The 25,392-nt window shown below is 37.5% G+C and overlaps 3 protein-coding genes and 1 long non-coding RNA gene across 9 annotated transcripts; all 4 read left to right on the top strand.

Moving 5' to 3' along the window:
• Positions 1 to 902: 902 nt before the first annotated feature.
• On the top strand, positions 903 to 3,695 carry LOC103955450 (F-box/FBD/LRR-repeat protein At1g13570). 2 transcript variants are annotated; one of them, XM_048588492.1, is made up of 5 exons: positions 903 to 1,063; positions 1,255 to 1,323; positions 1,917 to 2,747; positions 2,855 to 3,010; positions 3,104 to 3,695. In XM_048588492.1, the coding sequence occupies exons 2-5, from the start codon at positions 1,321 to 1,323 to the stop codon at positions 3,380 to 3,382; spliced, it is 1,269 nt and encodes a 422-aa protein (XP_048444449.1). In that variant the 5' UTR covers positions 903 to 1,063; positions 1,255 to 1,320; the 3' UTR covers positions 3,383 to 3,695. The 2 variants fall into 2 exon arrangements, with proteins under 2 accessions (XP_048444449.1, XP_018505003.2); XM_018649487.2 differs by having other exon boundaries at positions 903 to 1,094.
• LOC103955449 (protein DETOXIFICATION 33) lies at positions 3,264 to 9,367 on the top strand. 4 transcript variants are annotated; one of them, XM_048588488.1, is made up of 10 exons: positions 3,264 to 3,403; positions 5,305 to 5,600; positions 6,370 to 6,565; positions 7,331 to 7,676; positions 7,835 to 7,921; positions 7,992 to 8,048; positions 8,204 to 8,442; positions 8,559 to 8,677; positions 8,780 to 8,866; positions 8,954 to 9,367. In XM_048588488.1, exons 1-10 carry the CDS (start codon positions 3,379 to 3,381, stop codon positions 9,014 to 9,016), a joined length of 1,515 nt encoding a protein of 504 aa, XP_048444445.1. In that variant the 5' UTR covers positions 3,264 to 3,378; the 3' UTR covers positions 9,017 to 9,367. The 4 variants fall into 4 exon arrangements, with proteins under 4 accessions (XP_048444445.1, XP_048444448.1, XP_048444447.1 ...); XM_048588490.1 differs by lacking the exon at positions 3,264 to 3,403 and adding an exon at positions 5,033 to 5,150; XM_048588489.1 differs by lacking the exon at positions 3,264 to 3,403 and adding an exon at positions 5,081 to 5,234.
• Positions 9,368 to 11,309: 1,942 nt separating this feature from the next.
• On the top strand, positions 11,310 to 14,990 carry LOC103955451 (probable E3 ubiquitin-protein ligase ARI2). Of its 2 annotated transcripts, none has more exons than XM_048588487.1 (7): positions 11,310 to 11,697; positions 12,127 to 12,159; positions 12,250 to 12,529; positions 12,626 to 13,106; positions 13,746 to 14,294; positions 14,390 to 14,547; positions 14,637 to 14,990. In XM_048588487.1, exons 1-7 carry the CDS (start codon positions 11,665 to 11,667, stop codon positions 14,642 to 14,644), a joined length of 1,542 nt encoding a protein of 513 aa, XP_048444444.1. In that variant the 5' UTR covers positions 11,310 to 11,664; the 3' UTR covers positions 14,645 to 14,990. The 2 variants fall into 2 exon arrangements, with proteins under 2 accessions (XP_048444444.1, XP_009365626.2); XM_009367351.3 differs by having other exon boundaries at positions 11,313 to 11,741.
• Positions 14,991 to 15,677: 687 nt separating this feature from the next.
• Positions 15,678 to 24,618, top strand: LOC125479211. The gene is made up of 2 exons (XR_007259886.1): positions 15,678 to 23,128; positions 24,250 to 24,618. It is a non-coding gene; the product is annotated as an uncharacterized LOC125479211 (long non-coding RNA).
• The last annotated feature ends 774 nt before the right edge of the window (positions 24,619 to 25,392 follow it).

Genomic DNA, 25,392 nt, shown 5'->3' with positions numbered 1-25,392 from the left:
TAACAATTTAGACATTAAGAGAGGGGTGTGTATGAAAAGAGTGTTTGAGATGAATAGAATGTGAAAAATAGAATAAAATGAGGTAAGATAGTATGTAATGATGAAAAAAATGTGGGAAATGGTGTAGAAATGTCATAGGTATTTATAGGAAAAAAAAAATTAATTATTTCTTTTTTTAATTTTGTATGCAAAAAAAAAAAAACCAACCGCTAACTGACGTCAGCAAGCTGTTTCTGTTGATACACCCCACCCCAGTTTTATTTAAAAAAAAAGAAGGTTTTTTGGGTCTTAATTGGTGAGCCGGCATGGGGCCTGAGGGTTATCGGACATTCACTAGTGATTATTATATATACAAGTTATGATTTGAGATATTGCACAACATGCTAGGTTTCGGAAAACCTATGTTTATCATAATATATATGTGTTTTCATAAAACTTGGGGGTTAGTACGTTGATAATTGTTTTATTATATATATATCAACTTGATCTACTCATGTTTGTTTTGCGCCCCCTTCAGGACTTAGAATCGAAGCATACAATCCCAGCGTCAAGGCACTTCCGCATTGGCATCTTCGAGTCCTCATGGTGTAGGATCCATCTTTTGTTTCATTTAATTTTATATTATTTATTTTAGTGTTCTAATTAGTTGTATGCTCTGAACACGTTCCTTAAATACAATCGAGTTCGAAATATGATGAAGGCCCGAGTCAGGATGTGACAGCGGTTGATACACAAGCTGGAGGTGGCAGGTTGGGCCCAACAAACAGGCTGATGGGGGACTGGAAATAACCAACCCGATAGCTAAAAGGCTGTCGTTTAGCCTAGTGGGTTCCACTTGTTTGTGGTCCAGTCTTTCATTAGAGTTGATTTTTTTAACAAATCGGGCTAAAGACGTCTAATAGCCTCTTAGCACAAGTCTCTCTCATCCATCAACTTTGTTCAGGTCGGTTGCAGATGGCCTCGGTTATCCCCTGTACATTCTTACAGCAAATTACTTCACTTCATCCCCATTTCATTCACTCCCACTGCGTCTCTGTTGCGACGAAGATCCTCCGTTTAATCAGTAATTCCGTGCTACTTTTTTCTTCGAATTTGTATGTGATCATTTCTTCTCTTTTTATCAGCATCTCGCTTATTTGATTAATTATTCGGATTTGATTAATTATTCTTCTCCATGAAATGCTTGCTATTCCTTACATGATTATAATTTCTGAAATTCTTAATCTTTGTTTGGTTGATGTGCTTTCCTCGCAGTTATCTCGGAAAAGGAAGCTGACCCCGCTCAATTTCTCCATATTTCAGGACCAAATTTGAAGTGAAATGGTGAGCCTTTTGATTTAATTCTGTGTAATTTTAATAATTCCATTCAATTTTATTAATTTTGTGTGTTAATTATGCTTTTCCTGTGACTCTGGATTGTTCTTATGGTAGCCTGAAGGTAATTAGGGATTTTTTTTTTAGTTCACTTTTTTGGAGATTTAGTTGCATTTCTATGGAAGTTTTATTGACATACGATATTCTAAATTACTCTAATTTACGGGGAGGGTGATTAGGCACACTGCTCTAGCCGACTGGCCTAACCCGTACAGTGCTGCATTTTTATGAAGTTGTGGGAAAGAAGCTGAATTGTTTTGTTTTTCTTTTCTTTTAATCTGCCGCTTGCCCCTAACCTAAATCTAGTAGCTCTATTTTTTGTTGGGTTTGTTATGGAAAGTAGAAGTTTTGCCCCTAACCTAAATCTAGTGCTGAAAACAGAACGAAGCATTGCTTCTTCGGTTTTATTGTCACCAACTGAAATCTGACAACCGGTTATCTCTCTAACAAACTCAAACACACAAAGTTGCAAACTTGCAATGATCTAGAAACTACTGGTCATTCTATGAATCTGATTGTTTTTAATTACTTGAATTTTGCAGAAGCAAAGACAAACACCCAAGTCCCTTTCCAAAATGATGGAGATGGATTTGGATAGAATTAGCAACCTACCGTGTCATGTTATAGATCAAATTTTGTCATGTTTGCCAATTAGGGAGGCAGTGCGAACAAGTGTTTTGTCGACCAAATGGAGGTACAGATCTGCTATGCTTCCACAGCTTGTGTTTGATAACCACTGTGTCTCGCCTCAAAACCAATCAACCTTCGTCAACATTGTTGATCATGTGCTTTTACTTCACATTGGTCCCGTACACAAGTTCAAGCTGTCAAACAGGGACTTTGTGGCCACTACTGATATCGATCGGTGGATTCTTCATCTGTCAAGAAGCTCTATCAAAGAGTTCATACTTGAAATTTGGAAGGGGCAGCGCTACAAAATGCCATCATGCTTATTTTCTTGCCAGGATATGACTCATTTAGAGTTGTTTAATTGTTTGCTTAAACCTCCATCGACTTTCAAAGGCTTCAAGAGTTTGAAGAGCCTTGACCTTCAGCATGTTACCCTGGCCCAAGATGTCTTTGAAAATATGGTTCTTCAATGTCCTCTGCTTGAGAAGTTGACTGTGATGAACTTTGACGGTTTCTCCCATCTCAACATTGATGCGCCAAATCTCCAATTCTTTGACATGGGAGGTAAATTTGAGGATGTTAATTTCAAGAGTACCTCAAATCTGGCTGTAGTTTCCATTGGCCTGTATGAGCATGTTGGCAACTCCTATAGACGGGTTCCTAGCAGTTCTAGCAATCTGCTCAAGTTTTTTGCTCACCTTCCTGGCATCCAAAGACTTGAAATTCAGAGTTACTTTTTAAAGGTAACTAATGGGTTGCCTAGTTAGTCTTACTTTTCTTTTAGTGATCATTACCTAAGGAATTTGAGCATATTCGTTGAGTTTTATTTTATCCATCTTTTCCCTTCCAGTATTTGGCTATTGGTCCTGTGCCAGGAAGGCTGCCTAAACCATGTCTAGTTCTGAACTATCTTTCTCTACGGATAAGCCTCAACGATTTGGACGAGGTCTTGACTGCTGTATGCATTTTGAAAAGCTCTCCTGCTCTACAAGAACTAGAAATTCTGGTGAGGTTTATTCCATTCATGCATGCAGGAATGAAATGTAGGATTCGTCCTAAGTTGAGGAATGTGATACCATAGACCTTGTCCTTTATGCAGGTCCGCCCAGAAGACTTGACTGTTAGTGGAACAGTTGACCTTCAGTTAGGTGAAAACTGGAACTGCCCTATCACTCAACTGCGACTCGTGAAACTAAACGGCATCTCAGGTACCAAACGGGAACTAGAATTCATCAGATTTCTACTTTTGAGTTCACCTGCGCTCGAGAGGATGACTATGAAGCCTGCATCAGTCGACTGTGCTTGGGAGATAGTTAAAACTTTGCTTCTGTTTAGGCGTGCCTCGGTGCAGGCAGAGATTCTCTACGTCGACCCATGATTCATCAATCAGTTTCGACAGGTAAGCAGGAATGAATGTAGGTTTGGTGGAGAAGTTTATGATGTATGTTTGTTTGTCTGAGCAAAATGTGTTTGCGGTCCTCAGTAACCCATCTCACTAGCCCACCTTAGTAACCCATCTCACTAGCCCACCTTAAACACAGTCTCTCTCTCAACGTCCAAATATCTCTCTCCAACGGTCCGGATTTCTCTGGAGTGTGACAAGTGCGGAAAAACTTATCAACCTTTGTTACTACTATATATAAAACGGTATTAATTTTCTAATACAAAACGATCTTAATCGACTTTTTCCACATGTGCTTTCAAATCAAAGGCGATATGGTGAATCGTTGAAGAAATTGTATAACACGTCGTCAATCATATGCTTCATAAAGTACAATAATTATATAAAATTAAAAACCGGGTTTATTTATCATAAAAAATAAATCAAGTCAAGTCGTATTTTATGTGGCTGCCATAGTTGTTTGTTGTGTTTGGTGAAAATCAACCTACCTATCCGGAATTTTGGTCAACTTCGTGCTAAAAACGTACTTGGTTACCGTTCGTTTGATTCGAGGAACTTATCTTAAGGTTTTTATTATAAATCGTCCTTTATGTTTTGGTAACTCATCAGTTTGGTTATTCTTGTTTTAATGTACCCTTTAAAGAAAGGGATCTTTATTTTGTTTTCAAAAAATTGGGGTTAGTTGTGGACCCATGCCGCATTGAACTTCAACATCTGAACCGTTTATTTTGTAAGTCTCAATTCATAGATTACATTTACAAAAAATCACTTTAATCAGAAATCATTTACTTATTTAATTGATATGATGAACATAATGTTCATCAAATTCTTAGAACTCAATTAGATGTCGTAAATATTTTTTAATTTTGCTAATATTTTGTAAGGATAATTTTTAAAATGCAATATAAAAAATAATCAGTTTAAATCGTTGAAATTTGAGTTTTGGCATTTTCTTAAAAAAAAAATTTGAAAGTCTGAATATAAAGCTATTCATTTGTGTTTTTAGTAGTAGAGATAGTGTCGGTTAAATTAATAGTTGTTAGGACGAGGGCTCATGATTGCTCTCCTACAATCTAATAAAGTACATAAAAAGAATTACCTTTATTCTAACCAATGAAATTACGGCTACTTTTAAATTTTTTTTAGCCCTCTCCTTACTTCTTATCCTTTGTATTTGCTAATTATTTTATTACAAATTGGGCTCTGCTAAAAATACCATACTTGGAAATCCTATGAAAATAAGGCAAGAATATCACCGCATCAAGAAAAAAAAAAATCTGAACCGTCTAATTATTCTTCCCATTTTTGTTTTTTTTTATTGTTCTTTTATGATCCACATTGGTCAAATCCACATTTTCAACTAACTTTATTTTATCGGAGTATGATTATTTTCTCTTTTATTCTCATTTATTTTTCTCCCTTCCTCTTATGTATTATTAACATGATTAAATTGTAAGCGTTTAAATAAAAAAATAAAATAAAAATAAGAGAAATTAGGAAAGGGAGAATCCTTCTCCGAGTTTATCTCCGTAACTTTGGATGAATTGGAACAGCTGAGTCATCTCTCTCTCTCTCTACATTAAATGACGTGAACAACTGAATCACTCATCTCTCTCTCTCGATCAGTGCGGCTGCGGGGAGTGGACCTGCTCGTCTCGACGTCCACTCGTTTACTGCAAAATATGCAACCACCATTCAAACGATGGACTGGTGACGCAAAAACACACAACACAGCAGGCACCGGGTATTTCAACCACCCAAAGCCCCCTAACTCTCCCCATTTTCCCAACTATAAACACGCAAGATACAACATTCTCTCTCTCACTCTGTAACTCTCTCTCTCTCTCTCTCTCTCTCTCTCTCTCTCTCTCTATTCCTAATTATAACTTTTCAAACAGCTGCTTTTGAGCTGAGACACATGGAGGCTGGCAATGACAACCACAATACGCCTCTCCTGGTTTCCAACCACAGCGGCCATGAGGACGGCGGAGAGGAGAAGATCGAATTTGTTAAGCAGTTCGGCATCGAGTCCAAGAGGCTGTGGAAAATTGCCGGCCCTGCAATCTTCACCGCCCTCTGTCAGTACTCCTTGGGTGCCCTCACTCAGACCTTTGCCGGGTTTGTTGGTGACCTCGAGCTAGCCGCCGTCTCCATCGAGAATTCTGTCATCGCGGGACTCGCTTTCGGTGTCATGGTAATGGTCCAAATATCTATCAAGTCATTCTCTTTCTTTTATGATCACTCAACCGATCCGATCCAATCCAATATAATCCACTCGATCTTAGTCATCAAAAACAGGTTACGCGTGCTACATGATCTGTCGAGATGAGACAAATAATTTATTCGACCAATCACTCATTTATATTTGTACGCAATGAGATTAATGCTGGCATTTTTGAGCCATGACGTAACAAAAATGTTATTTCGAGTAAAAAAAAAATAGTCTTTTTGCAAAACAAAGATAAATCTGGGTACAATAGATGTTCCTCTCCTCCTGATCTTCCAAAGCCGAGCGCCGGGGAGCATTAGAATGTGATTCCCCTTATCATGCATGTTTATTTTCTCTTTATTATACTCATGGTTATTTTTAGCATTAAATTTGTTAATTAAAAATAATACAAATAATAACTTTTTTGTCTTATATACTTAGAGTGATTTATGACTTTAGTATTTGTAATCTAGCTTAGTTAAAGTGTTTGGAAAGGGATCCTCTCCGGATCATCAAATTTGGGGATCAATGTAATTGAAATTTAATCGAATGACTTAAATTATTATAATTTTAAAATGAACTTTTGTTTGTAGTTATTGAATTAAATTTTAATAGTCTGAATTCTCGAACTTGATAAATTAGAAGAAAATGATCCGGAAAATATTCATTTCCATAGTGTTTGACTAGTCGTTCAGAAAAAAAGTGCGTGACTATTGAAAAGTCATGAATCTGATTTGTGTTATGGGCGTTGCAGTTGGGTATGGGAAGTGCATTGGAAACGCTGTGTGGGCAAGCGTACGGTGCGGGTCAGATCCGGATGTTAGGGGTGTACATGCAGAGATCGTGGATCATTCTGCTGGTGACAGCTTGCGTTTTGGTCCCCGTCTATGTGTGGTCCCCACCCATTCTCGAGCTAGTTGGAGAGACCACCGAGATTTCTGAGGCCGCCGGTTGGTGATTTTTGCTTTTTTGGTTACGTATTAGTGCTTCTTTCGAACTGAAATTTAAATATCGAGAAATTAAAAGAAAATTGTTATTAGTATTTCAAAAATTTTATGTGTAGAATGAGATTTTTAGAGTATTAATAACACTTCTTAATTAAAAAAGATAATGATAGCATGATTGAAATTTTAAATTAAATAATTTGATTATTGATGATTCGATTATTATTTAAGTATTAATTAACGCACTTATTTCTTATTAATAATATATTATTTAATTTACAAATTTGATTTAAATTTTTGATCTATCTAACACTACTTAATTAAAAATTGTCATGGATCACATCAAAAGAAGGCACATGTTTAGCAAAGTTTGATTAGACTAGTTCATTAGAACAATGTGTCCATCTTTTTATGGAACCAGATCCTCTTCTAAGCTCAAGATGAGGATCTTTCTGAGTAACCTATCCGGATCATTGAATTTTGATTCAATAGTTCCAAATAAGGATTCCTTTAAAAGTTATAATAATTACAGCTATTAGATCAAATTTGAACGGTCCGGATGGGTTGCTCATAAAAACCCCTATCCTGAGCTCAAGAAAGGATCCAGTTTCTCTTTATATGTTCAAATGTGGGCTCCTTTTCCGTAAGTTACTCTAATTTAGTACATATCTCGTCTCGTTGAAATCACATCTCTCTATTCTCTAGTTTGAAAATTGACTTCCCACTAATCATATATGTGTGTGTGTGTGTTTTTTTTTTTTGGTGGTATAGGAAAGTTTGCAGTGTGGATGCTTCCACAGTTGTTCGCCTATGCCCTCAACTTTCCAATTCAAAAATTCTTACAAGCACAGAGGAAAGTTAGCGTGATAGCCTGGATCTCAGCTGCAGTACTTGTAGAACATGCAGTTTTCAGTTGGTTGTTGATGATTAAGCTCGGCTGGGGTCTGACTGGCGCAGCGATCACACTCAACGCTTCGTGGTGGCTCATCATTATTGCCCAGTTGCTCTACATCTTCATCACCAAGTCAGATGGTGCTTGGAGCGGATTCTCTTGGCTTGCATTTTCAGACCTGTGGGGATTCGTTAAGCTCTCTTTAGCTTCTGCTGTCATGTTGTGGTAAGTAGTCCGGCTATGGAGCGAGCTTACGTTCGTTAATGAGTAACAGACTGTTAATATGTCATTGATAACGAGTCGATATTATGTGAATACATGTTCTTTATGCATGTCCGACGAACAGAAAATTTTATCGTACTAAGTTTTTTGTATGACTGCAGCTTGGAATTCTGGTACTTGATGGTGCTAGTGGTTATAACCGGCCGTTTGACGAACCCTTTGATCCCAGTCGATGCCATCTCTATTTGGTAAGGTACTTAAATTATACAGACCTATGAATTCAAATTTGGACCTCACATTTCTTCTCGTTTTATGCAGCATGAACATAAATGGATGGGATGCAATGATTGCAATCGGGTTTAATGCTGCAATCAGGTAAACGTATTTACTTACGTTCTCATCGTCTCGCCAGTCTTTTTGTAACTTGTTGACTTTGTAGTACAACTAATGATCAACAGGTCATGAATTCGGTTTTCTCTGAATCATGATGTCCCAAATTTTCTGACTACGTGATGTTGCAAAACAAACAGTGTTAGAGTATCAAATGAACTTGGAGCTGGTAATTTCCGGATGGCCAAATTCGCAGTGATAGTGGTTTCGACGACTTCCATCGCTATAGGGCTCGTCTGCATGATCGTAGTTTTCACGACGAGAGATTATTTCCCCTACCTTTTCACCAACAGTGAAGCCGTTGCGGAGGAAACTACTCAACTTGCAATCTTGCTTGGATTCACAGTCCTTCTCAACAGCCTTCAACCAGTCTTATCTGGTAATTAAATACAATTAACCACATAATTAACCAAGACTTTCGCGTATACATATATCTATCGATCGGTTAAGTGTTCTTTTTCTTGACAATTTGTTGTGTTTAATTTGTTTTTGAAGGTGTTGCTGTTGGAGCTGGATGGCAATCTCTTGTTGCATACATCAACATTGGGTGTTACTACGTTGTCGGATTGCCGGCCGGAATACTTCTCGGATTCACATTTAAATTTGGAGTCGAGGTGATACAATTAGACGACTTGACTATTTGGGAGTACCAGTAACAATTTCATAACTCTAATCTCTCCCCTAATTCCGTTTGTCAAACTCGTGCTGTTTTGTAGGGTATCTGGTCAGGAATGATTGGTGGCATTGTCTTGCAAACCATAATCTTGATAATAATCACTTCCATAACTAATTGGAAGAAAGAAGTAAGTACTGAGTTCTTACTCTTGATTGTAACCCTAAATCGGGTTAATTTGCTTAAGCCGATGTTAATTATGTCATGAAATGCGCAGGCTGATGAAGCGGAGGACCGTGTAAGGAAGTGGGGAGGAGGAGGAAGAGATGCAGATATGTAAATCGAAGACGAAACCATCGAAGTTAAAGAGTGCATGACTGGTCACGCGGAGCTTTTGCGGTAACCATCGGCAATGCAATTATGCATTGATTCATTGCGCTGCTAAACCTCAGAAGTAATGGGTAGTTGGTATTGCCAAAACTCAGAAGCAGAGGAAACTAGTGAGGCATAGATTTTGTTTGAAGTATTTGGAGAAAATAAGTATGAAAAGAACAATAATAAAGGAGTGTGCTATTGGAGAAGGAGCTAGAAATTTTTTGTAATAAAAGCAATCTGAAAAACAACTAACAAAACATTATTATGGTATGACTTATACCTAATTTAATAATAAAGATGATTTCAAATGACGATATATCACGATTTTAATGTTACAAAAATATCAGTGTAGTAATGGAAAGTGGCAAGATGAAGAGAATAATATCAATACATGAGATGCGGGAGAGGGGCTGTCTGAATGATGGTACAAAACACTTTTGCTCATATAATATTTGATATTGGGGTATGTTTGATATTAGATAATATATTTTCTTCAAATATAACAAACGTATGTATATAATTGTAGTATGCACATATAACTGCAGTGTCCAACTCAACAATGAATTACTTGGCTGGGGGCATTATGGATGCAGGCATCCTCAAACAACAAAGTCATGAATTGAAAAGCTCAAGAATTTACTAAACAAAACACTTAAATACTAACCGATAAAGGTTTTTTTACGATATACTACAATATCACTCGACGCATTTTCTTAATTACCAATATCATCAAATTTTTCTCTCTATAAAAATAACCATATTATTATTCCTCAATTGATCTCACAACCGAAACTGGTCAATCATGGGGGATTGCTATATGCTTTATGTGCATTTTTTCCACCCAAAAGACAAAAAAAAGTGGGGGCATCCTCCATGTCTAGGCCTAAGGTGGCTCCGTCCATGTACAACACCCTCAAAAGTCAAGATTCATAAGAACTAGGCATGCTAGTCGATTCCTTACCTCTTCCTTCTTTTCTTTTCCTAATTCATGACTTTCTTAATTTAATAGGTATCATTTGGTACGCAGACGGGACGGAACGGAACATGATGGTTGTTCCATTCTGCGTTTGGTATGTGTTGGACGAAATGTAACCAAAAGATTGAATGACTGCGAAGCCACAACTGGAGGTGCAAAGACTGCGCGGTTTCCACCGGCATTGTAAGTATTCATCACTCTCAACAAACTCTTTGGCGCATGCAAATTATAAAATCGAAAATCGAAAACCAATTACAAATAATTCGGCTTTGCAATAAATCATACAATCTAAAACAAAAACCAACTAAAGAATTTGCAGTAAATTATATAATCTAAAGCAAAAACCAACTAAAAATTCCGTTTTTCAGTAAATTATGAATCCTAAAACAAAACCAATTAAAAAGAATTCACCTTTGCAGGAAATTAGGATTGCAAAACATAAACCAATTAAAAGGAATTCACTTTTGGAGTAATTCTAAAACAAAAATCAATGAAATTTAAAAACCCAATTCTCAAATTACCTGATAGAGGCGAAGAAGGCAGAGATTGGCATCGAGACTGTAGGTTTGCGAAGAAACCTAAAAAACAACCAAATAAGCCCAGTCGTTCAATCAAAATTAATCAAACCGAACCATCGGTTCCCGTCAATGAAGAGACAGAGACAGAGATACATACCTGCTCGTTGACGTAGTTTTTGAAATCGGGAAGGATGTTGGGGTTGTACGGATTCACAGCGAGCAGTTGCTCCACTGCGAGCACCACCTCCTACTGTTGTTGCTGTGAAACCTCTCTTCCCATTATTCTTCGAAAATTCACTGAAAACTCATCTAGTGGAATAACGCATTCTCCTCGTTTTAGGCACACCAAACATGAAACGAAACGTCTCGTCTCATTTCGTTCCGTCCCATCTCATGTACCAAACGGTACCATACGGACATATTTACTTATAAAGAATAAGAATTGAAATCAGTCGATTCCTTAACCCATCATTCTTTCCCTTTACAAGTAGTGAGATAAGATGAGCCATAACAAATAGTGACCGCAATTTAGTAAAATTGGACATGTCTAGTTCAGTCATACGTTAGAGAGGTCTTAAATTCAATTTTCATAAATAAAAAACGGATTGGTGTAATTTAGCTTGAAATCGCGATTGAAAACAATAAAATAGTGGAAAAGGGGAATAATTTAAAAAATTAATCATCGCCATTACTCCGCGAGTTTATCCTTAAAGCATAGAGTTATCTCCACCGCGGGAGAGATTATCTGAAACAAGGAACAATTTTCAGTTCTTATTATTCCCCATTCAGAATCGTTTAAATTTGCCCCTCTCTTTCTCGCTCTCTCACTCACTCTCTCTCTCCTTTTTTCTCATCATCCTTGACGGAGGAGGAAGAGAAGAAAAGGAAAGGAAGAAAAAGATCAAATCTTTCTAGGGGTTTTGCTTCCCCCAGAAGACTTCTTTCTTTTTATTTTCCCGGAAAATTCTTCTCTTCCTCCGGCGGTCGATCGCGCCTCTCAAACCAGTTGTTCGTCTGCAATTTCCAGTTTAATTTTGATTTTTGGGTTTGAGAGAGGTGCAAAAATGGTGGACGATTATTACGTCAGTAGCGACGACGAGGAATATTACGACGACGAGGATGATCGCCAGAATTTTGAGTTGTTGGAATACGGTGAGAATTACGACTCTCTCCGCCCTGAGGTTCCGACGAGTAAGGTAGCGATTCAATTTTTCAGTTTCGTTATTGGCGATCGTGATTTTGTAAATATCGTGTCTTCGGATTTTTATATTTTTTGCGAATTTTTGAGATTTTCGGAGAAAATTTCGTTCCTTCTTCTTGAATTCTGTCGCGAACCGCAAAAGGGGTATGATTCCTGTTTGGTTGCTGAGAATGTGGCTTTTTTGCAGCTGTGTTTGTATCTTTGTTAGTAAAATTATTGTCTTTTTCGGGTTCGGTTTCGCAATTTGACGCAGTGAGCTTATCTGCCTCATGATCTTTTTTTTTTTTCCAAATACTTCGAAACTTATCGCCTTGAATTGAGTTCTATTCCTTATGCCATCGGATTACCGATTATGTATTGATGACACTGGTGTTTTATAGGTCATTTCAAAAGAATCTCTCTTGGCTGCGCAGGTACAGATTTTTCGTTTTTTTTTTTGGTGATTTTGTATGAATGTTATACTCGACTAGATTTATATCGAATGTTGGGATTAAATTGTGCAGAAGGACGACGTGCAGAGGGCAATGGATGTGCTGTCATTGAAAGAATACCATGCCCGAACTTTACTCATCCATTACCGTTGGGATGTTGACAATGTGCTTGCGGTGCTTGTAGAGAAGGGGAAAGATAGATTGTATGCCGAAGCAGGTGTGACGTTGGTGGAGCAGGATGATCATGTTTCATCACAGTTGTCCTCTGAGGTAATGTGCGGTATTTGCATGGATGAAATTCCAGCTGATCGAGCGACAGTCATGGATTGCGGTCATTGCTTCTGCAACGGATGTAAGTACTCTCCTCTGCATCTTCTATACTTTCTCATGCAATGTGCGAATGTTGTGATTGTAGTTGAAATCAGTTTTGTCTACCATTGTGCTTTAGGTTGGACGGAGCATTTTATTGTGAAAATAAATGACGGGCAGAGTAGGCGCATTAAATGCATGGCATACAAGTGCAATGCCATTTGTGATGAAGCAGTAATCCGAAATCTAGTCAGTGCAAGGGATCCTAATCTGGCCGAGAAATTTGAACGTTTTCTTCTGGAATCATATATTGAGGATAATAGAATGGTGAAATGGTGCCCAAGTGTTCCCCACTGCGGAAATGCTATACGCATTGAGGAAGATGAACTATGCGAGGTTGAATGTGCATGTGGGCTTCAATTCTGTTTTAACTGCTTAGCTGAAGCACACTCCCCATGTTCATGCCAAATGTGGAAACTATGGTGTCAGAAGTGCCAAGATGAATCAGAGACGGTTAATTATATTGCAGTCAATACAAAGCCTTGCCCAAAGTGTGGCAAGCTGGTTGAGAAGAATGGAGGATGCAATCTAGTTTCGTGTCTCTGCGGACAACCATTTTGGTGAGTGTTTATATATTTTAGCATTTTCTTTAGTCTTTTGCCCTTTTATTTGTGAATTTGTGGGGCTGGTTTGGGGAGCATTTCATACATTTAGATGGTCGGGCAGTGTTTCAAAACTCTACCTGGGTAGGATCCTTTTCTTAGGATTTGCTATGCTGCCCTTGTGAAGTTTATGTTGACGTGTGACTTTTGGTAGACTGGCTCCTTATAGACTAAGCTTTTCCTAAAGATTTTTTTGTTAATTACGCTTTGCATAAACCTGCTCTGCACAATGTATGGGTTTTTTACTGTAACTTGTCTCGAAACCAAAAAAGCTCTCTGTTTTTGTGTGGATTTGCTGTTGCCTTTCACATGCTAACAATTCATGGTGGTTCAAAATTTCTACCCATGAAGTTCTTTCAGTGTTTTGGACATAAAGTTATTGGTTCTAAAGCATTCGGTGAAGTATATGTCATCTTCTATGACGTTGCGATAAGCAGTATTATAAGACAGAATGTGGCTTAAAATATTCATTGAATCAAAATGGAGCTTCCTTATTTCTGTCCCTCTTCTTTTGATGAAACATTACTGCAATTTCTTTAGAATAGAGTGCATTTGATAATATTGCTTTAAAGTTTGTTTCTGTATGTGTTTTGACAGTTGGCTCTGCGGTGCTCCAACTGGTTTGAATCATACATGGGACGCCATCGCGGATCACAGTTGTGGGCGATTCAAAGAAGACGAGGAGACGAAACTTGAACAGGCCAAGAGGGATCTATTTCGGTACACTCACTACTTCAACCGTTATCAAGCTCATATCGATTCTCTTAAGCTTGAAGCAACGCTGAAACAAAGCATACAAGAAAAAATATTGCATTTGGAAGAAAGAGAATCAACATATAGAGATATGAGCTGGGCGACCAATGCACTCTACAGACTCTTCAGATCAAGGCAGATTATTTCGTATTCCTACCCGTTTGCATATTACATGTTTAGCGAATACATATGCAAAAATGAAATGACGGCAGAAGAAAGGACCATAAAGCAAAACTTATTTGAGGACCAGCAGCAGCAGCTTGAGGCAAATATGGAGAGGCTTTCTTTGTTTATAGAGGAGCCTTTTGATGAGTATTCGCCGGATGAAATTATGGAGTTGAAAATGGGGATCTTAGATCTTTCTACGCTTACTGATAACCTCTGCGCAAAATTGTAAGTTTCTTTTAATACTTGAAATCTCCCATTTGCAAACCTTTATCCACTCTCAACGTATTTGCTTAGACTCAACACGTATGGATTATTTGCAGGTACGATTGCATCGAGGATGATTTGTTGGGTTCCCTCAAGAGGACAAGGCACAGTATTGCTCCTTACAAGTCAAATGGTGTGGAGAAAGCTTCAGAACTTACGGTTTCTAGGGACACCACAACCTCTAACTCCGAAATTGATTTGGCCGCCTCCAATGGTATGGATATTCGTAACAGCGTGTGTTTTCCAGTCTTACCTAACATATACCCTTCATGTTTACTTATTGCTTCTCTTTTCTTGTCATAGCTGACTAGAAGATAACCCGGCGATAAATAACAGAACCGTGTCAACCTTCATCTAGCTTTGAGAGTTCGGGCGAAAGCCGACGCTGACGATGGTGCTCGTCGTATACATCTTAACATTAGAGCGCTCTGTTCTCGTTACCAACTGAGTTTTCCCGACAGAATCACATTTTACTGCATAAGGTTAGGTTTAGAACATTACTATTTAGAAACCTAGTTTTTTGATCAGATTTATGAACTTTTTTTTTTAAATTCGAGGGGTACAAACGTCTGATGCTGCGATTTATATTTGACGTTTTGGAAATGAAACAATGGCGGTATACATCATAAAAAATAGAGAGATCGTCTTTTGCTTTTCCCTCTGTCTTGTGAATGATGAACTAGTTGCAGCCGGAAAATGCCCGACTTTAGCTCTGAAGTTCATCTGGTTCTTGCGTTTTTCCGTTCGATTGAGATGACAACTGGTTAAAAACACCGAATCACCTTGATGAGAGTTGTTCAGGGGAGAAAATTTTCAGCGTATTTGGAAAACGGGCTGGTGCAAACTACATGTTGCAATACAAGTAGATAGGCACTTAAAAAACAAATGTTCTATACTTCTATTCGCTTGTATTATTAAAGAGAGAGAAAATCATGGTGCATCAGCTCGTGTTTTGGGCATATGAAAATTTCTCTCGACAAGGGGATTGATCAGTTAATGTAGTTTTGTTTAAACAGAATTACGAATGAATGTTAAGAGCATTTCTAAAGGAAGTGTCAAACTTTAAACACAAAATTTAAATTTGACGGTCTATGTGGTATTTTAAGATCTTTTAAAGTTGTATTTTTCATCTAATATGTTAAATTAAATTATTATTTTGTTAGATTACAAAATAAATGATTAAACCAACACAAATTTAATTAAAGACATTTAATTGCTTATTAAATCGGGACCGTTCATCAAATGCACCAAAAAGGCATGAATGCACTAGACAACACCAACATTCATTATAATAATGATTAAAGAAATAAAAAATAATAATAATTAACTTTGAAGCTGCTGTCAATTCATGTTATCGCAACATAGGAATTAACATTTAGGTTGGAGAACATTAATGTGATTTTTTTTTTCTGATATAATTTATGTGAACATTTTAACATCTTATTTGAAGATGCTCTAATGAAAAAGAAATTGAAAGTAAATTTCTTGTGAATGATGAAGTAATTGCCGTTGGAAAACGCTTGACTTTATCTCTGAAGTTTTTCCGTTCGATTTGAGATGACAACCGATTGAAAACATGGAACCTTGATGAAAGTTCAAGGTTATAATACAAGTGGATAGACTCTTAAAAAACAAATGTTCTCTTTGTTTATACTAAGAGAGAAAAATCATGGTGCATCGATTCGTGTTATGAACACAAAAAAATCTCTTGGTAAGAAGATTGATTAGTTAATGCAGTTCCGTTTAAACAGAATTACGAATGAATTTTAACGAACATGAAATTTATACTCGTTTCAACACTTTTACACGGCGTGAATATAAGTAAATAAATTTGAACACGACCAGCTATCCACCCTAAAAATTTATGATGCCTTTTCTGACAAAAAAATTGAAAAAAAAAAAGGAAAATGAAAAGACTAGCCTTCTTCTCCAAGGCTCCATTGCCTTCTAGAGTGTCCTCTTCCTTATCCACCAGTATAACACTGCCACGTGGTATGAGATTTTCTTGAATCCCGCTGGCCAAAGAAATCCCGGTCCAACAAGGACGGCGCATCCTGACCACAAACGGAAAATAAAAATAAATAAATAAATGGTAGCGTTGGTTTCAAGTCGTAACCAACCGACTTAGGAAACCGCGGCGACAGCTAACCAATGTCCCTTTCTATATTAAATCTCCACCCTCCATTGATCCCACTACTGTTTAATCTCAGCCGTTCGTCTTGACCGCCTATATCTATAAATACCCCCCGAAGTCGTCCTCACAATTCACTTGTTCGGCTATTGCCGTTGAGCGCTATGGCTTTAGCGATCAGGTTTTCCGTCGTTTTTAGATTTCGATTCGTCTGTTAGGGCTCGGTTGATTCCTGCGATATCGATTGTATGTTTCGATGGATTACGATTGTTATCGGTGTGATTTTAGGGTTTGGATTCTTGGCGATGGTGATTTTTCTTGCCAGGTTAAAATTTTCGATCTAACGATGCTTGAAGGTTGAATTTCCTTACATATTTCAAATTTTTGGATTGCGTTTCCGGTTTTGATTCATCTGTTTGGGACTGATTGATTGATTGATTATGCGTTCGTAGTGCTGTCGGTGTGTTTCTAGGGTTTGGCTGGATTCGTGACAGTCGCCTCTTCTTTTAACAGGTTTAAAAACGTTTGGATCTGATAATTTTTGAAGGTTGCGAATTCCCAATCAAATTTTGTGGATATTGATGGATTTTGATATCTCATCTTATATCTGTTGATCTGCTTTTGGGTTTTTTTTGATTTGGTGTGGTGGTAGTGGTTCCAGGGCGTTTTGGATTCAATAACTGGTTCTGCTGGGGTTTCGATTTGAAGATCCTCTAGTTACCTCATTGAAGTTTATGATATGATGATTTAGTTTAGAAATTTTGATCCCCATCCCCTATGTGGTCGAATAAATGGAGCTTTGTTAACTTTCAGGCATGGATTGCGGGTTTCAGTCGCATAGATGTCTAAGACTCGAGCGGTTAGGTATTGTATTTGGCTAATGTTTTGATGGCGTTCTTGTGTGATTGCTCTGTGGTTGGGTTTGTACTCCTGTTTTTGCGATAACAATCTTTTGTTGCCTCCCTTGAATTTGCACTCTTAATGTTTATTTTCCTCCCTCATACAAAAATCGTTCTAAATTTTATTACCTTCTATTGGCAGATACTAAATTGGGAATTTGTACGGTATTATTTTACACGTAACTTGTAGTTTGTGTCGGGTTTTATGTCCTCAATATTTATTATTTCAGTTGAAAAAGAAGTATGGTCGTGACCACAATCAAATTTTCCATTCAATTCTGCGTCTTTTTGCAATCTCCCGTTTTCAGATCGTTTTAATTATTTATTTTCCTTCAGAAAATGTTTGGCCCGTGTTTATTTTTGTAGTTTGGTTTCTTTTGTTTAGCAGGTTTGGAGTCACATTTAGCCTTGTCTCCAGGAGTCGCATTTAGCCTTGTCTCCAGTATTCTTCTGCAACAACTTTTTAATTTTTAATTGTAAAGCATTCTTCTGCAACTACTTTTTAATTTTTATTCCTAAATAAATATTGTCTATTATGCATTTTCAGGTTTCTTCTTCAGGGATCAATTTACACTAGGGTTTAAGGCTTCTTTCCCACAGTTTTTGTTTTCTCTAGTTCTAAGAGTTTTGAAGGTTTTTCGTTTTTTGTTTAGCAATGTCTTATGCAAATGTGTTCGAATTCTTCTTGGCCAGTCACAGCTGGGGTACGGTTAATGAAAAGTGTTTCAGGGAGCTGATGGTGTCTCGGTTTGTTTATTCACCCTGCTTGGCTTCCTTTTTTCTGTTAAATGTCCATTATATTCGATTGCTGTGTTGTCCTTCCTTTGATGTTTAGTGCAGATTCATCAACAGAGATAACTTCACTCTATGCATGGTACAAGTGCCCGGGTTTTAGGAGCCTCACTTCTTTAAAACACGAGCGGGACCTTTAAGAGGGGTTTTCTCTTGGCTTTTAATTCTTTTTTTGTATTTTAGAGCGTATAGGTCTTGTGCCACATTTTAATCTTGTTGAGGGAGAACTGGGTGTTTCAAAGCTGGGGTTTGAGTGGTTCTGTGTGTGATTAAACTTTTATGAATTTGAGCCATTGTTATATCAATGATCTTATTAAAAAAAATTTCTGGTTACAGTTTCGCTGGGTTGAGGAAAATGGCTGCCTGATTTAAAGGGGGTTTGTTTCTTGGCTTATGTTTTGATCTCTGTATTCTTAGGGCTTATGAGATCTAGCATCATTATTTGTGGAATGTTCTTTGCAGATAATGTATCTTGTTTGTTTATGAAGTCTCATCTTGTTGGAGCAGAACATGGTGGTTTGGAGGGGGTCTAAGTGCTTTCTTGCTTTTAATTGAATACTTATTCTTGTGATATGTTTGGTCCTACGTTTGTGTCTACCCATTCTTGTTTGTATGCAGATGTGGGTCAAAGTGCGCCTTGTTAGGATTCTACAGTTTGGGAGCTTTGTGTGGCTTGGTTTGTTTATTCACCCTGATTGGCTTCTTGTTTCTGTTAAATGTCCATTACATTCGATTTCTGTGCTGTCCTTCCTTTGGTGTCTTATGCAGATGCATCACAGCGTCCTAACTTTATCCATCCATAGTAAAGAATGTCGGGGTTTTAGGAGTTTCACTTCTTTAAAACATGAGCGGGCAGAATTTTAATAGGGGGTTCCTCTTGGCTTAAGATTCTGTTTTTGTATTTTAGAGCGTATGGATCTTGCCATAATCTGAGCAATGCTTCCTTATGCAGACACATTCTAATCTTGTTGGAAGGAGAAAATGCTGCTTCAAAGCGGGGGTTTGAGTGGTCTTGATTGATTTAATTTTTTGTGATTTTGAACCATTGTTTGAACAATGATCTTTTCAAATATTTTCTGGCTATGCAGTTTCGCTCGGTTGAAGGAAAATGGCTGCCTGATATAAAAGGGGGTTTGATGTTTCTTGGCTTATGTTTCAATATTTGTTTTCTTAGGGCTTATGAGATCTAGCACCATTATTTGTGGAATTTTCATTGCAGATGATATACTGTATGGAGTTGGCTTGTTGAAGCAGAACGTGCGGTTTTTTAGTGGGGTTTTAAGTGCTTCCTTGTTTTTGCTTGAATTTTCTATTCTTTGGCTTTGTCTGGTTCAACGATTTGTGTCTACCTATTCTTGTTTGTATGCAGATGTGTTGAAGTGCAGCTAATTAGGAGTCGAACAGTTTAAAGGAGAGCGGGTGTCCTTCTATTAGGGGGTTCCTTTTTCTTCTGATTATATTCTATTTTCTTAGAGCGTAAATTTTTGTGCCTTTATTTGAGCACTGTTTTTATATGCAGACATATTCCTACGCCTGTCTGTATACGAGGTCCATGCTTGTTAGCTCTGTTGTAGAACGGGCTGTTTCTAAGATGGGGTTTGAGTGATTATTGGATTATTTAATTTCCTATTTTTGGGTTAATGTTACCTACTACCATCATTTGATCAGTGATTGATGTTTCGTATCAGATGCTACCTGAAGTTCTGGTCGTGAAATCTCACTTCAGTCGATGAGCAATTTGCTGCCTGCTTCAAAAGGGGGTTTGATGTTTCTTGGTTTATGCTTGCCTTTCTTATATATTGGAGGTTGTGAGACATGGACCATTATTTGCGCAATTTTCTGTGCAGATGCGTTTTAGAGTTCGTTTGCGTATGGGGTTTAACTTTGTGCAAGGAGAAAGGGGTGCTTTGAAGGGGGTTTCTTTTGATTCTGTTTAAAATTTCTATTTGTCAACTCTGTATGCGATTCTACGCCAATGATTTGAGCAACATTTCTGTATGCAGACCATCTCTCTCTTGTCCATTTATGGCAACAACCTTGGAAGGAGCAGTTTGAATATGGGGGTTTGAGTAGTTCTTGGGTTATTATTTTATTTCTTATTCCTTTGGGTTGACGTGAGCTGAAACAATCATTGCAACAATGTTTCATGCAGTTCCATTCCAGATAGTCTATTTAAGAAGTCTGTTGGATGGATTGGCCGACTGCTTTTGAAAAGGGGGTTTGATGCTTCTAAGCTTATATACTCTTGTATTCATTAGACTAAATGCGGTCCTGGACTATCATTTGAGCAATAATTTATGCAGATGCCTTTGTCTTTTGTCTGTTTGTGTAGTCTAACTTCATTATCGGAGAGCAGCATGAGCAGGCAGCTTTTAAGAGGGGGTTTTTGGGCTTACAATTATTTTTTACTTTTTATTTTTAATTTTTTTTTAATTAGTACGTAGCTTGTACCATCCTTTGAGCAATGGTTTTTGTATGCAGACATGTCCGGACTCTGTTTTTGTTAAAGGAGAGCGGTGGATTTTAACAGGGGTTACCTTATGTTTTTGTTTTAATTGTCCGTTATTAGACTTTGCATGCAATCTTGCACCATGAGTGAGCATTGTTTCTGTATGCAGACATATTGGTGAGCATTGGAAGGAGGGCAGTCTGAATGGGGGTTTGAGTTCGGTTTTTGATGTAATTTCTTACTCGTTTGGGTTTGATGAGATCTGGAACTATTATTGGAACATTGTTTTATGCAGGACCCATTCCAATATAGTCTGTTTATGAAGTCTCAGAATGTTGGATGACAATGGGCTGCCTGCTTTAAAGAGGGGGTTTGATATTTCTTAGCCTGTGTCTTGATCTCCTATTTCTTGAGTTTTGCGATATTGTTTGAGCAATTAATTATGCAGATGCCTTTTTTTGTGTCGGATGGAGTGCAACTCATTATAGGAGCAGCCAACTTTTGAGAGGGGGTCTTTTTGGCTTACCGTTTTTTTTCCTTAGTTGGTGTGATAGAGATATTTTATAGTTATTTGAGCAATGTTTTTCGTACGCAGACATGTCCACACATTAGGTTGTATGTCGTGTGCAAGTTCAGTGAGGGAGAATGGGCTGCTTATGAAAGGGGGGTTTCCATAGCTTGCCTTATGAATTTGTTTTAAGTTTTTTGTGGGTTTTGAGATGCTGAACCATTATACAGTCACTGTTTTATTGCAGATGTGTCTCAAACTTTTCGTTGCCTTACTCAGTTGAATGAAAAACAGCCTGCCTGCTTTTAGGACGAAGTCAGATACTTTTTTGGTTTGTTTGTAATTTCTTTGTTCTTATGAGACCTCTATGATTTTCATTTTTACTTTCTTTGTTTATATATTTGCTGTATTATTTGTGCATACTTTTTGTATGCAGAGACATCCCAGCTTGTCTGTGCTCAGAAGGGGTGCGAAATGCTTTTAGAAGGGGTTTGAGTTCTGGGCTTTTTACTTGATTTCTTATTGGTTTGGATATCATTGTCTTCCACTAATGCATTTGCAGACGTTTTTAGCTTGGAGTCTTTCGTGGGTCTACTTTATGGACATTGTCCTCACATTCGGTTTGCTTTTCATCTGTCATCCGTCACTATGTTCATAAAAAGATTGTCTTCATTGGGTTTACACTTCTTGGCTTCATAGTCTTTTGGCACTGGTTTTACGCATCTCAGCTGGGTTTATGTTCAAATGTTTCAGCTTGTTTGGAAGGTGGTACTCCCTATTGTTTGACAGACGCCGGATTTTGTTTGGTGACTTAAAATTCTTCATTTGGCATTATTTATTTCAGTAATGCATTATGCAGTTGTCTTTGAACATAGTTACAGAGGAGAGCAGTCTGCGGCTGATTTTAAGTTGGATGATGGTTCTTTTCTTCTATTTAGCTTTCCTGTAGAGCGCCATAAGATCTGGTTCTATATGTCTGCAGTCTTTGGGTGGAGCTTTGCTTCATTGGATCTTAGAGGAGTATGAACTGCTTCTAAGATGGAGTTTGTTACTTCATGGCTTTTATCTTCAAGATGGCACTTTACATGGATCGAAGTCATGGATTCTGGTTTTCTTTCATCAACTGTTGTGAATTCTGGTTTTGTTTCGACAACCATGTTTGTGTCTTGCTGTGGTCCTGTGCAGAATAATGTCAAGTCTCATTAGCTCCGGGTTGGGCTGATTCAATATCTTCCACTTTCCTTGGCCAGAGATTTCTTCTGGGAGTTGCTTTTGATTAAGAGGTTCATGCTTTCTGGCCTATCATGTTATCGTTTAATTTGCCATCTGTAAGAGTTCATAGTATCCTGGCAGCTATAACGATGCATTCCTGCACAAGGCCCTCGTTAGAAACTTAGAGTGGGGTGTTTAACATGCTAACTATCTGGCAGCATTGTTTGGGATATATGCGTGGACCTTATATCTTTTTTTCTTGAATGAGTGTCATGTTGAAGTTGATGGAACTGACCGTGGAGTCGGGTTATGTCCTGTTCAGACTTTATTATCTCCCAGTTTCTCATCGATCATGTCTTTTGTTTCCCTTTGTGTACCTTGTCATTAGTGGTGGTGGTATTACTTATGCAGTTGTAACTTAGGTGAGGTCTAACTTGATTTCAAGTTTTGATGATGGAAATAAAAGTGGTATGAAAGTCCTTTTTCCCTTTTGTATTGAAGTTTTGCAATCTTGTATTATTAATTTAAATTCAGTTATTTTTTTTAATGTTTAATGCAACTGTCTGTGATTTTATATGTGCAATGTCATCGTGGAGAAAGGGATGAATATGGTAGTGTTGCTTGATTAATATTTTTAACTAATTGAAAATGATGAATATTCTTAATTGTGGGCTAATTTTGAAAGCAGCTAAATGAAGGGCATCAATAATTCATAGTGAGGTGATCTGTATCTGCAATTGGAATATAATGCTAAAACAAAGGGCAAAGCATGTTAACTGGATGAAGGAATGCTTATATCGAATCGTAAGTTAAAGCCGCTATCTGATTTTGTTTTTAACTGTTGTTGCTAGGATCACATGATTTTATATACAATTACATGATATATTTTAGTCAAAAACTACACTTCTTATATTTGTAACGCGTACTAATATTCGGCACAATAGTTTCAGTTTATGCAAGTGGATTCATATGACATTTATCTTGAAGTGGATTTTGTTGGGATTGTTTATAACCTTCTTTACTGTTATTCAGCATTAGATCATCTGATATAAGAGAGGTCATGCAAGAGAGGTCTGCATTAGTTGTTAGTTATCTGTCCACAAATTATGCAAGTGGATTAGAACGCATTTGTTGTTAGTCTGTCAAGATAAATGTCCTTTTGTTGGGATTCATATGTCCTTTCAGTTTATGCAAGTGGATTCATATGACGTTTATCTTGAGGTCTGCATTAGTTGTTAGTTATCTGTCCTTTTGTTGCTGCTGCTAAATTTTGGTGGTGTTTGGATAGAGGAGATGTTCACTGATAGTGCTCGAATATGTTTAGCAGCATGATTTGTAATTATGTCTCTAGTTGTTACGGCTCTTCGGTGTTTTGGTCCTGCATTTAGAGATCTCTCTTAGGGATAACTTGCAAGAGAGGAGATGTTCACTGATAGTGCTCGAATATGTTTAGCAGCATGATTTGTAATTATGTCTCTAGTTGTTACGGCTCTTCGGTGTTTTGGTCCTGCATTTAGAGATCTCTCTTAGGGATAACATGCAAGAAAAAAAAAAAACTATTTCGAGTAAAATGAGAAATTGTCCGGATCGTTTCTTTAGTAGTTGTGTCCAATCATTTGGTATAGTCTGTTGTGTGTGCATTTGTTGTTAGGTTAGGTTAGGTTAGAGGGATGTAGCTCAAAATGGTAGAGCAACTCAGCTTGAGATGTAGCTGAGAAGATCAAGGTTCGAATCCTTGTATCCCTGCATCCTACTTTGTTGCATTGAGAAATGAATTTTAACTTATTGTGTGTCTAGTGCATCTATTTTGTGTTTAGAATCCTGGAAGACGTTTGGAACTGCCTAATTTTCAAGGCGGAGGTTACCCTATGCATGCTGTTTTCGTTACTGAGATGATCAGGTCTTTTGAATGTATTGAAATTCAGCGCTGGAAACCTGCTTTAGCATATCCCGTGCAGACCGGAGTGAGCTGCTAAAGCTTCAGCAGCCTTCGGGTGTTTGGGGGAAGAAAACCATCATCATCCAAGACAAAATCGAAGCACTCGAAGAAAAACATGAACATCCACCACGGTGACGCACTATCGAAAAGGAGGGTGGCTGTGCTAGAAAAATGAAGATATGTTTACAAATTCATCTTTTGGGATTTGTTATGTTGTGTTTCTGTTTTGGGCCCTGAGATCTCTTTCCGTTTGAGCCCGCGGGAAATTTCTGGTGTAAATATTCAATTAGTTCGGACCTGTTTACTGTTAAACTGGATCCAACATGATAAAAATTCTTCGAGATGTTAATCGGCCTGTCTATTTTGCTTGGGCTTGTAAGATCTTGTACACATTTACTTTCTGTAGAATCGAGCATTATTGTCTAAAAATACCATACAAACAAGTTGACCCAAATTATTTCTAGTTTTTTTTCCCCTCTCCAGACAGCGGCAGGAGCGCGAGTTTTTAGGATTTGGATAAATCAAATTGAGAAATATTAATATTGTAAATGGCAAGTTCAATGTCTTTTTTTTTTTCCCCGTTTATTTTTTATAAGTATCACTCTAAATTAGTTCCTAACCTTATTTTTCTTTGTATGAATGAAAGCTCTTAACTTTCAAACTAGCTAAAATTGTCTAAAATTGAATCATATTCGATTTAGACGTTGTTAAAACGTTAGGGCTTTAGTGCATCAATAAAATAACTAAAAAGGGTCAATTTTTAACAAGGTGATAGTTCAAGAGTACCAACGGCAGTTTAATTCATTTTATTCCCTTTTGACGGGACCTGATTTCTTTGTCCTCCGATTTTCCATACGCATCCCTTTCTATTTGTATGATCACAGTTAAATCACGTCAATATTTTATATTACTATTATTTTTGTCTTATTATCTCTATAAAAAAATCAATATAAAATGTTAACGTAGTTTAATTGTGACCGCACAAAATAAGAGAGAATGAGAGTGTTTGAAAAGTGAGAGGGTAGAGAAGCCGGGTCCCTTTTACGTTCTACCCGTACCCGACACGTTTCGGGTCCTCCTTAATCCAAACCCGAAACTTCCGTACAGCCAGTGAAAGGAAGGGACAGAT

The sequence above is a fragment of a genome, unplaced genomic scaffold (genome assembly GCF_019419815.1).
Source record: "Pyrus x bretschneideri cultivar Hongxiangsu unplaced genomic scaffold, Pyrus_bretschneideri_v1 Contig28, whole genome shotgun sequence".
In the NCBI taxonomy this organism is placed as follows: domain Eukaryota; kingdom Viridiplantae; phylum Streptophyta; class Magnoliopsida; order Rosales; family Rosaceae; genus Pyrus; species Pyrus x bretschneideri.
The sequence above is the reverse complement of the archived record's forward strand: the minus strand, read 5'-3'. Positions and strand labels throughout refer to the sequence as shown.

Coding starts and splice junctions, on each gene's coding strand:
- LOC103955451 (XM_009367351.3), top strand. CDS start 11,610: ATGGTGGACGATTATTACGTCAGTAGCGACGACGAGGAATATTACGAC. Junction 12,530..12,625: donor TCATTGCTTCTGCAACGGAT/GTAAGTACTCTC, acceptor ATTGTGCTTTAG/GTTGGACGGAGCATTTTATT. Junction 14,295..14,389: donor GATAACCTCTGCGCAAAATT/GTAAGTTTCTTT, acceptor GATTATTTGCAG/GTACGATTGCATCGAGGATG.
- LOC103955449 (XM_048588488.1), top strand. CDS start 3,379: ATGATTCATCAATCAGTTTCGACAG. Junction 8,049..8,203: donor GGGTTTAATGCTGCAATCAG/GTAAACGTATTT, acceptor CAAAACAAACAG/TGTTAGAGTATCAAATGAAC. Junction 8,867..8,953: donor TAACTAATTGGAAGAAAGAA/GTAAGTACTGAG, acceptor TGAAATGCGCAG/GCTGATGAAGCGGAGGACCG.
- LOC103955450 (XM_048588492.1), top strand. Junction 2,748..2,854: donor TTCAGAGTTACTTTTTAAAG/GTAACTAATGGG, acceptor TTTCCCTTCCAG/TATTTGGCTATTGGTCCTGT. Junction 3,011..3,103: donor TACAAGAACTAGAAATTCTG/GTGAGGTTTATT, acceptor TCCTTTATGCAG/GTCCGCCCAGAAGACTTGAC.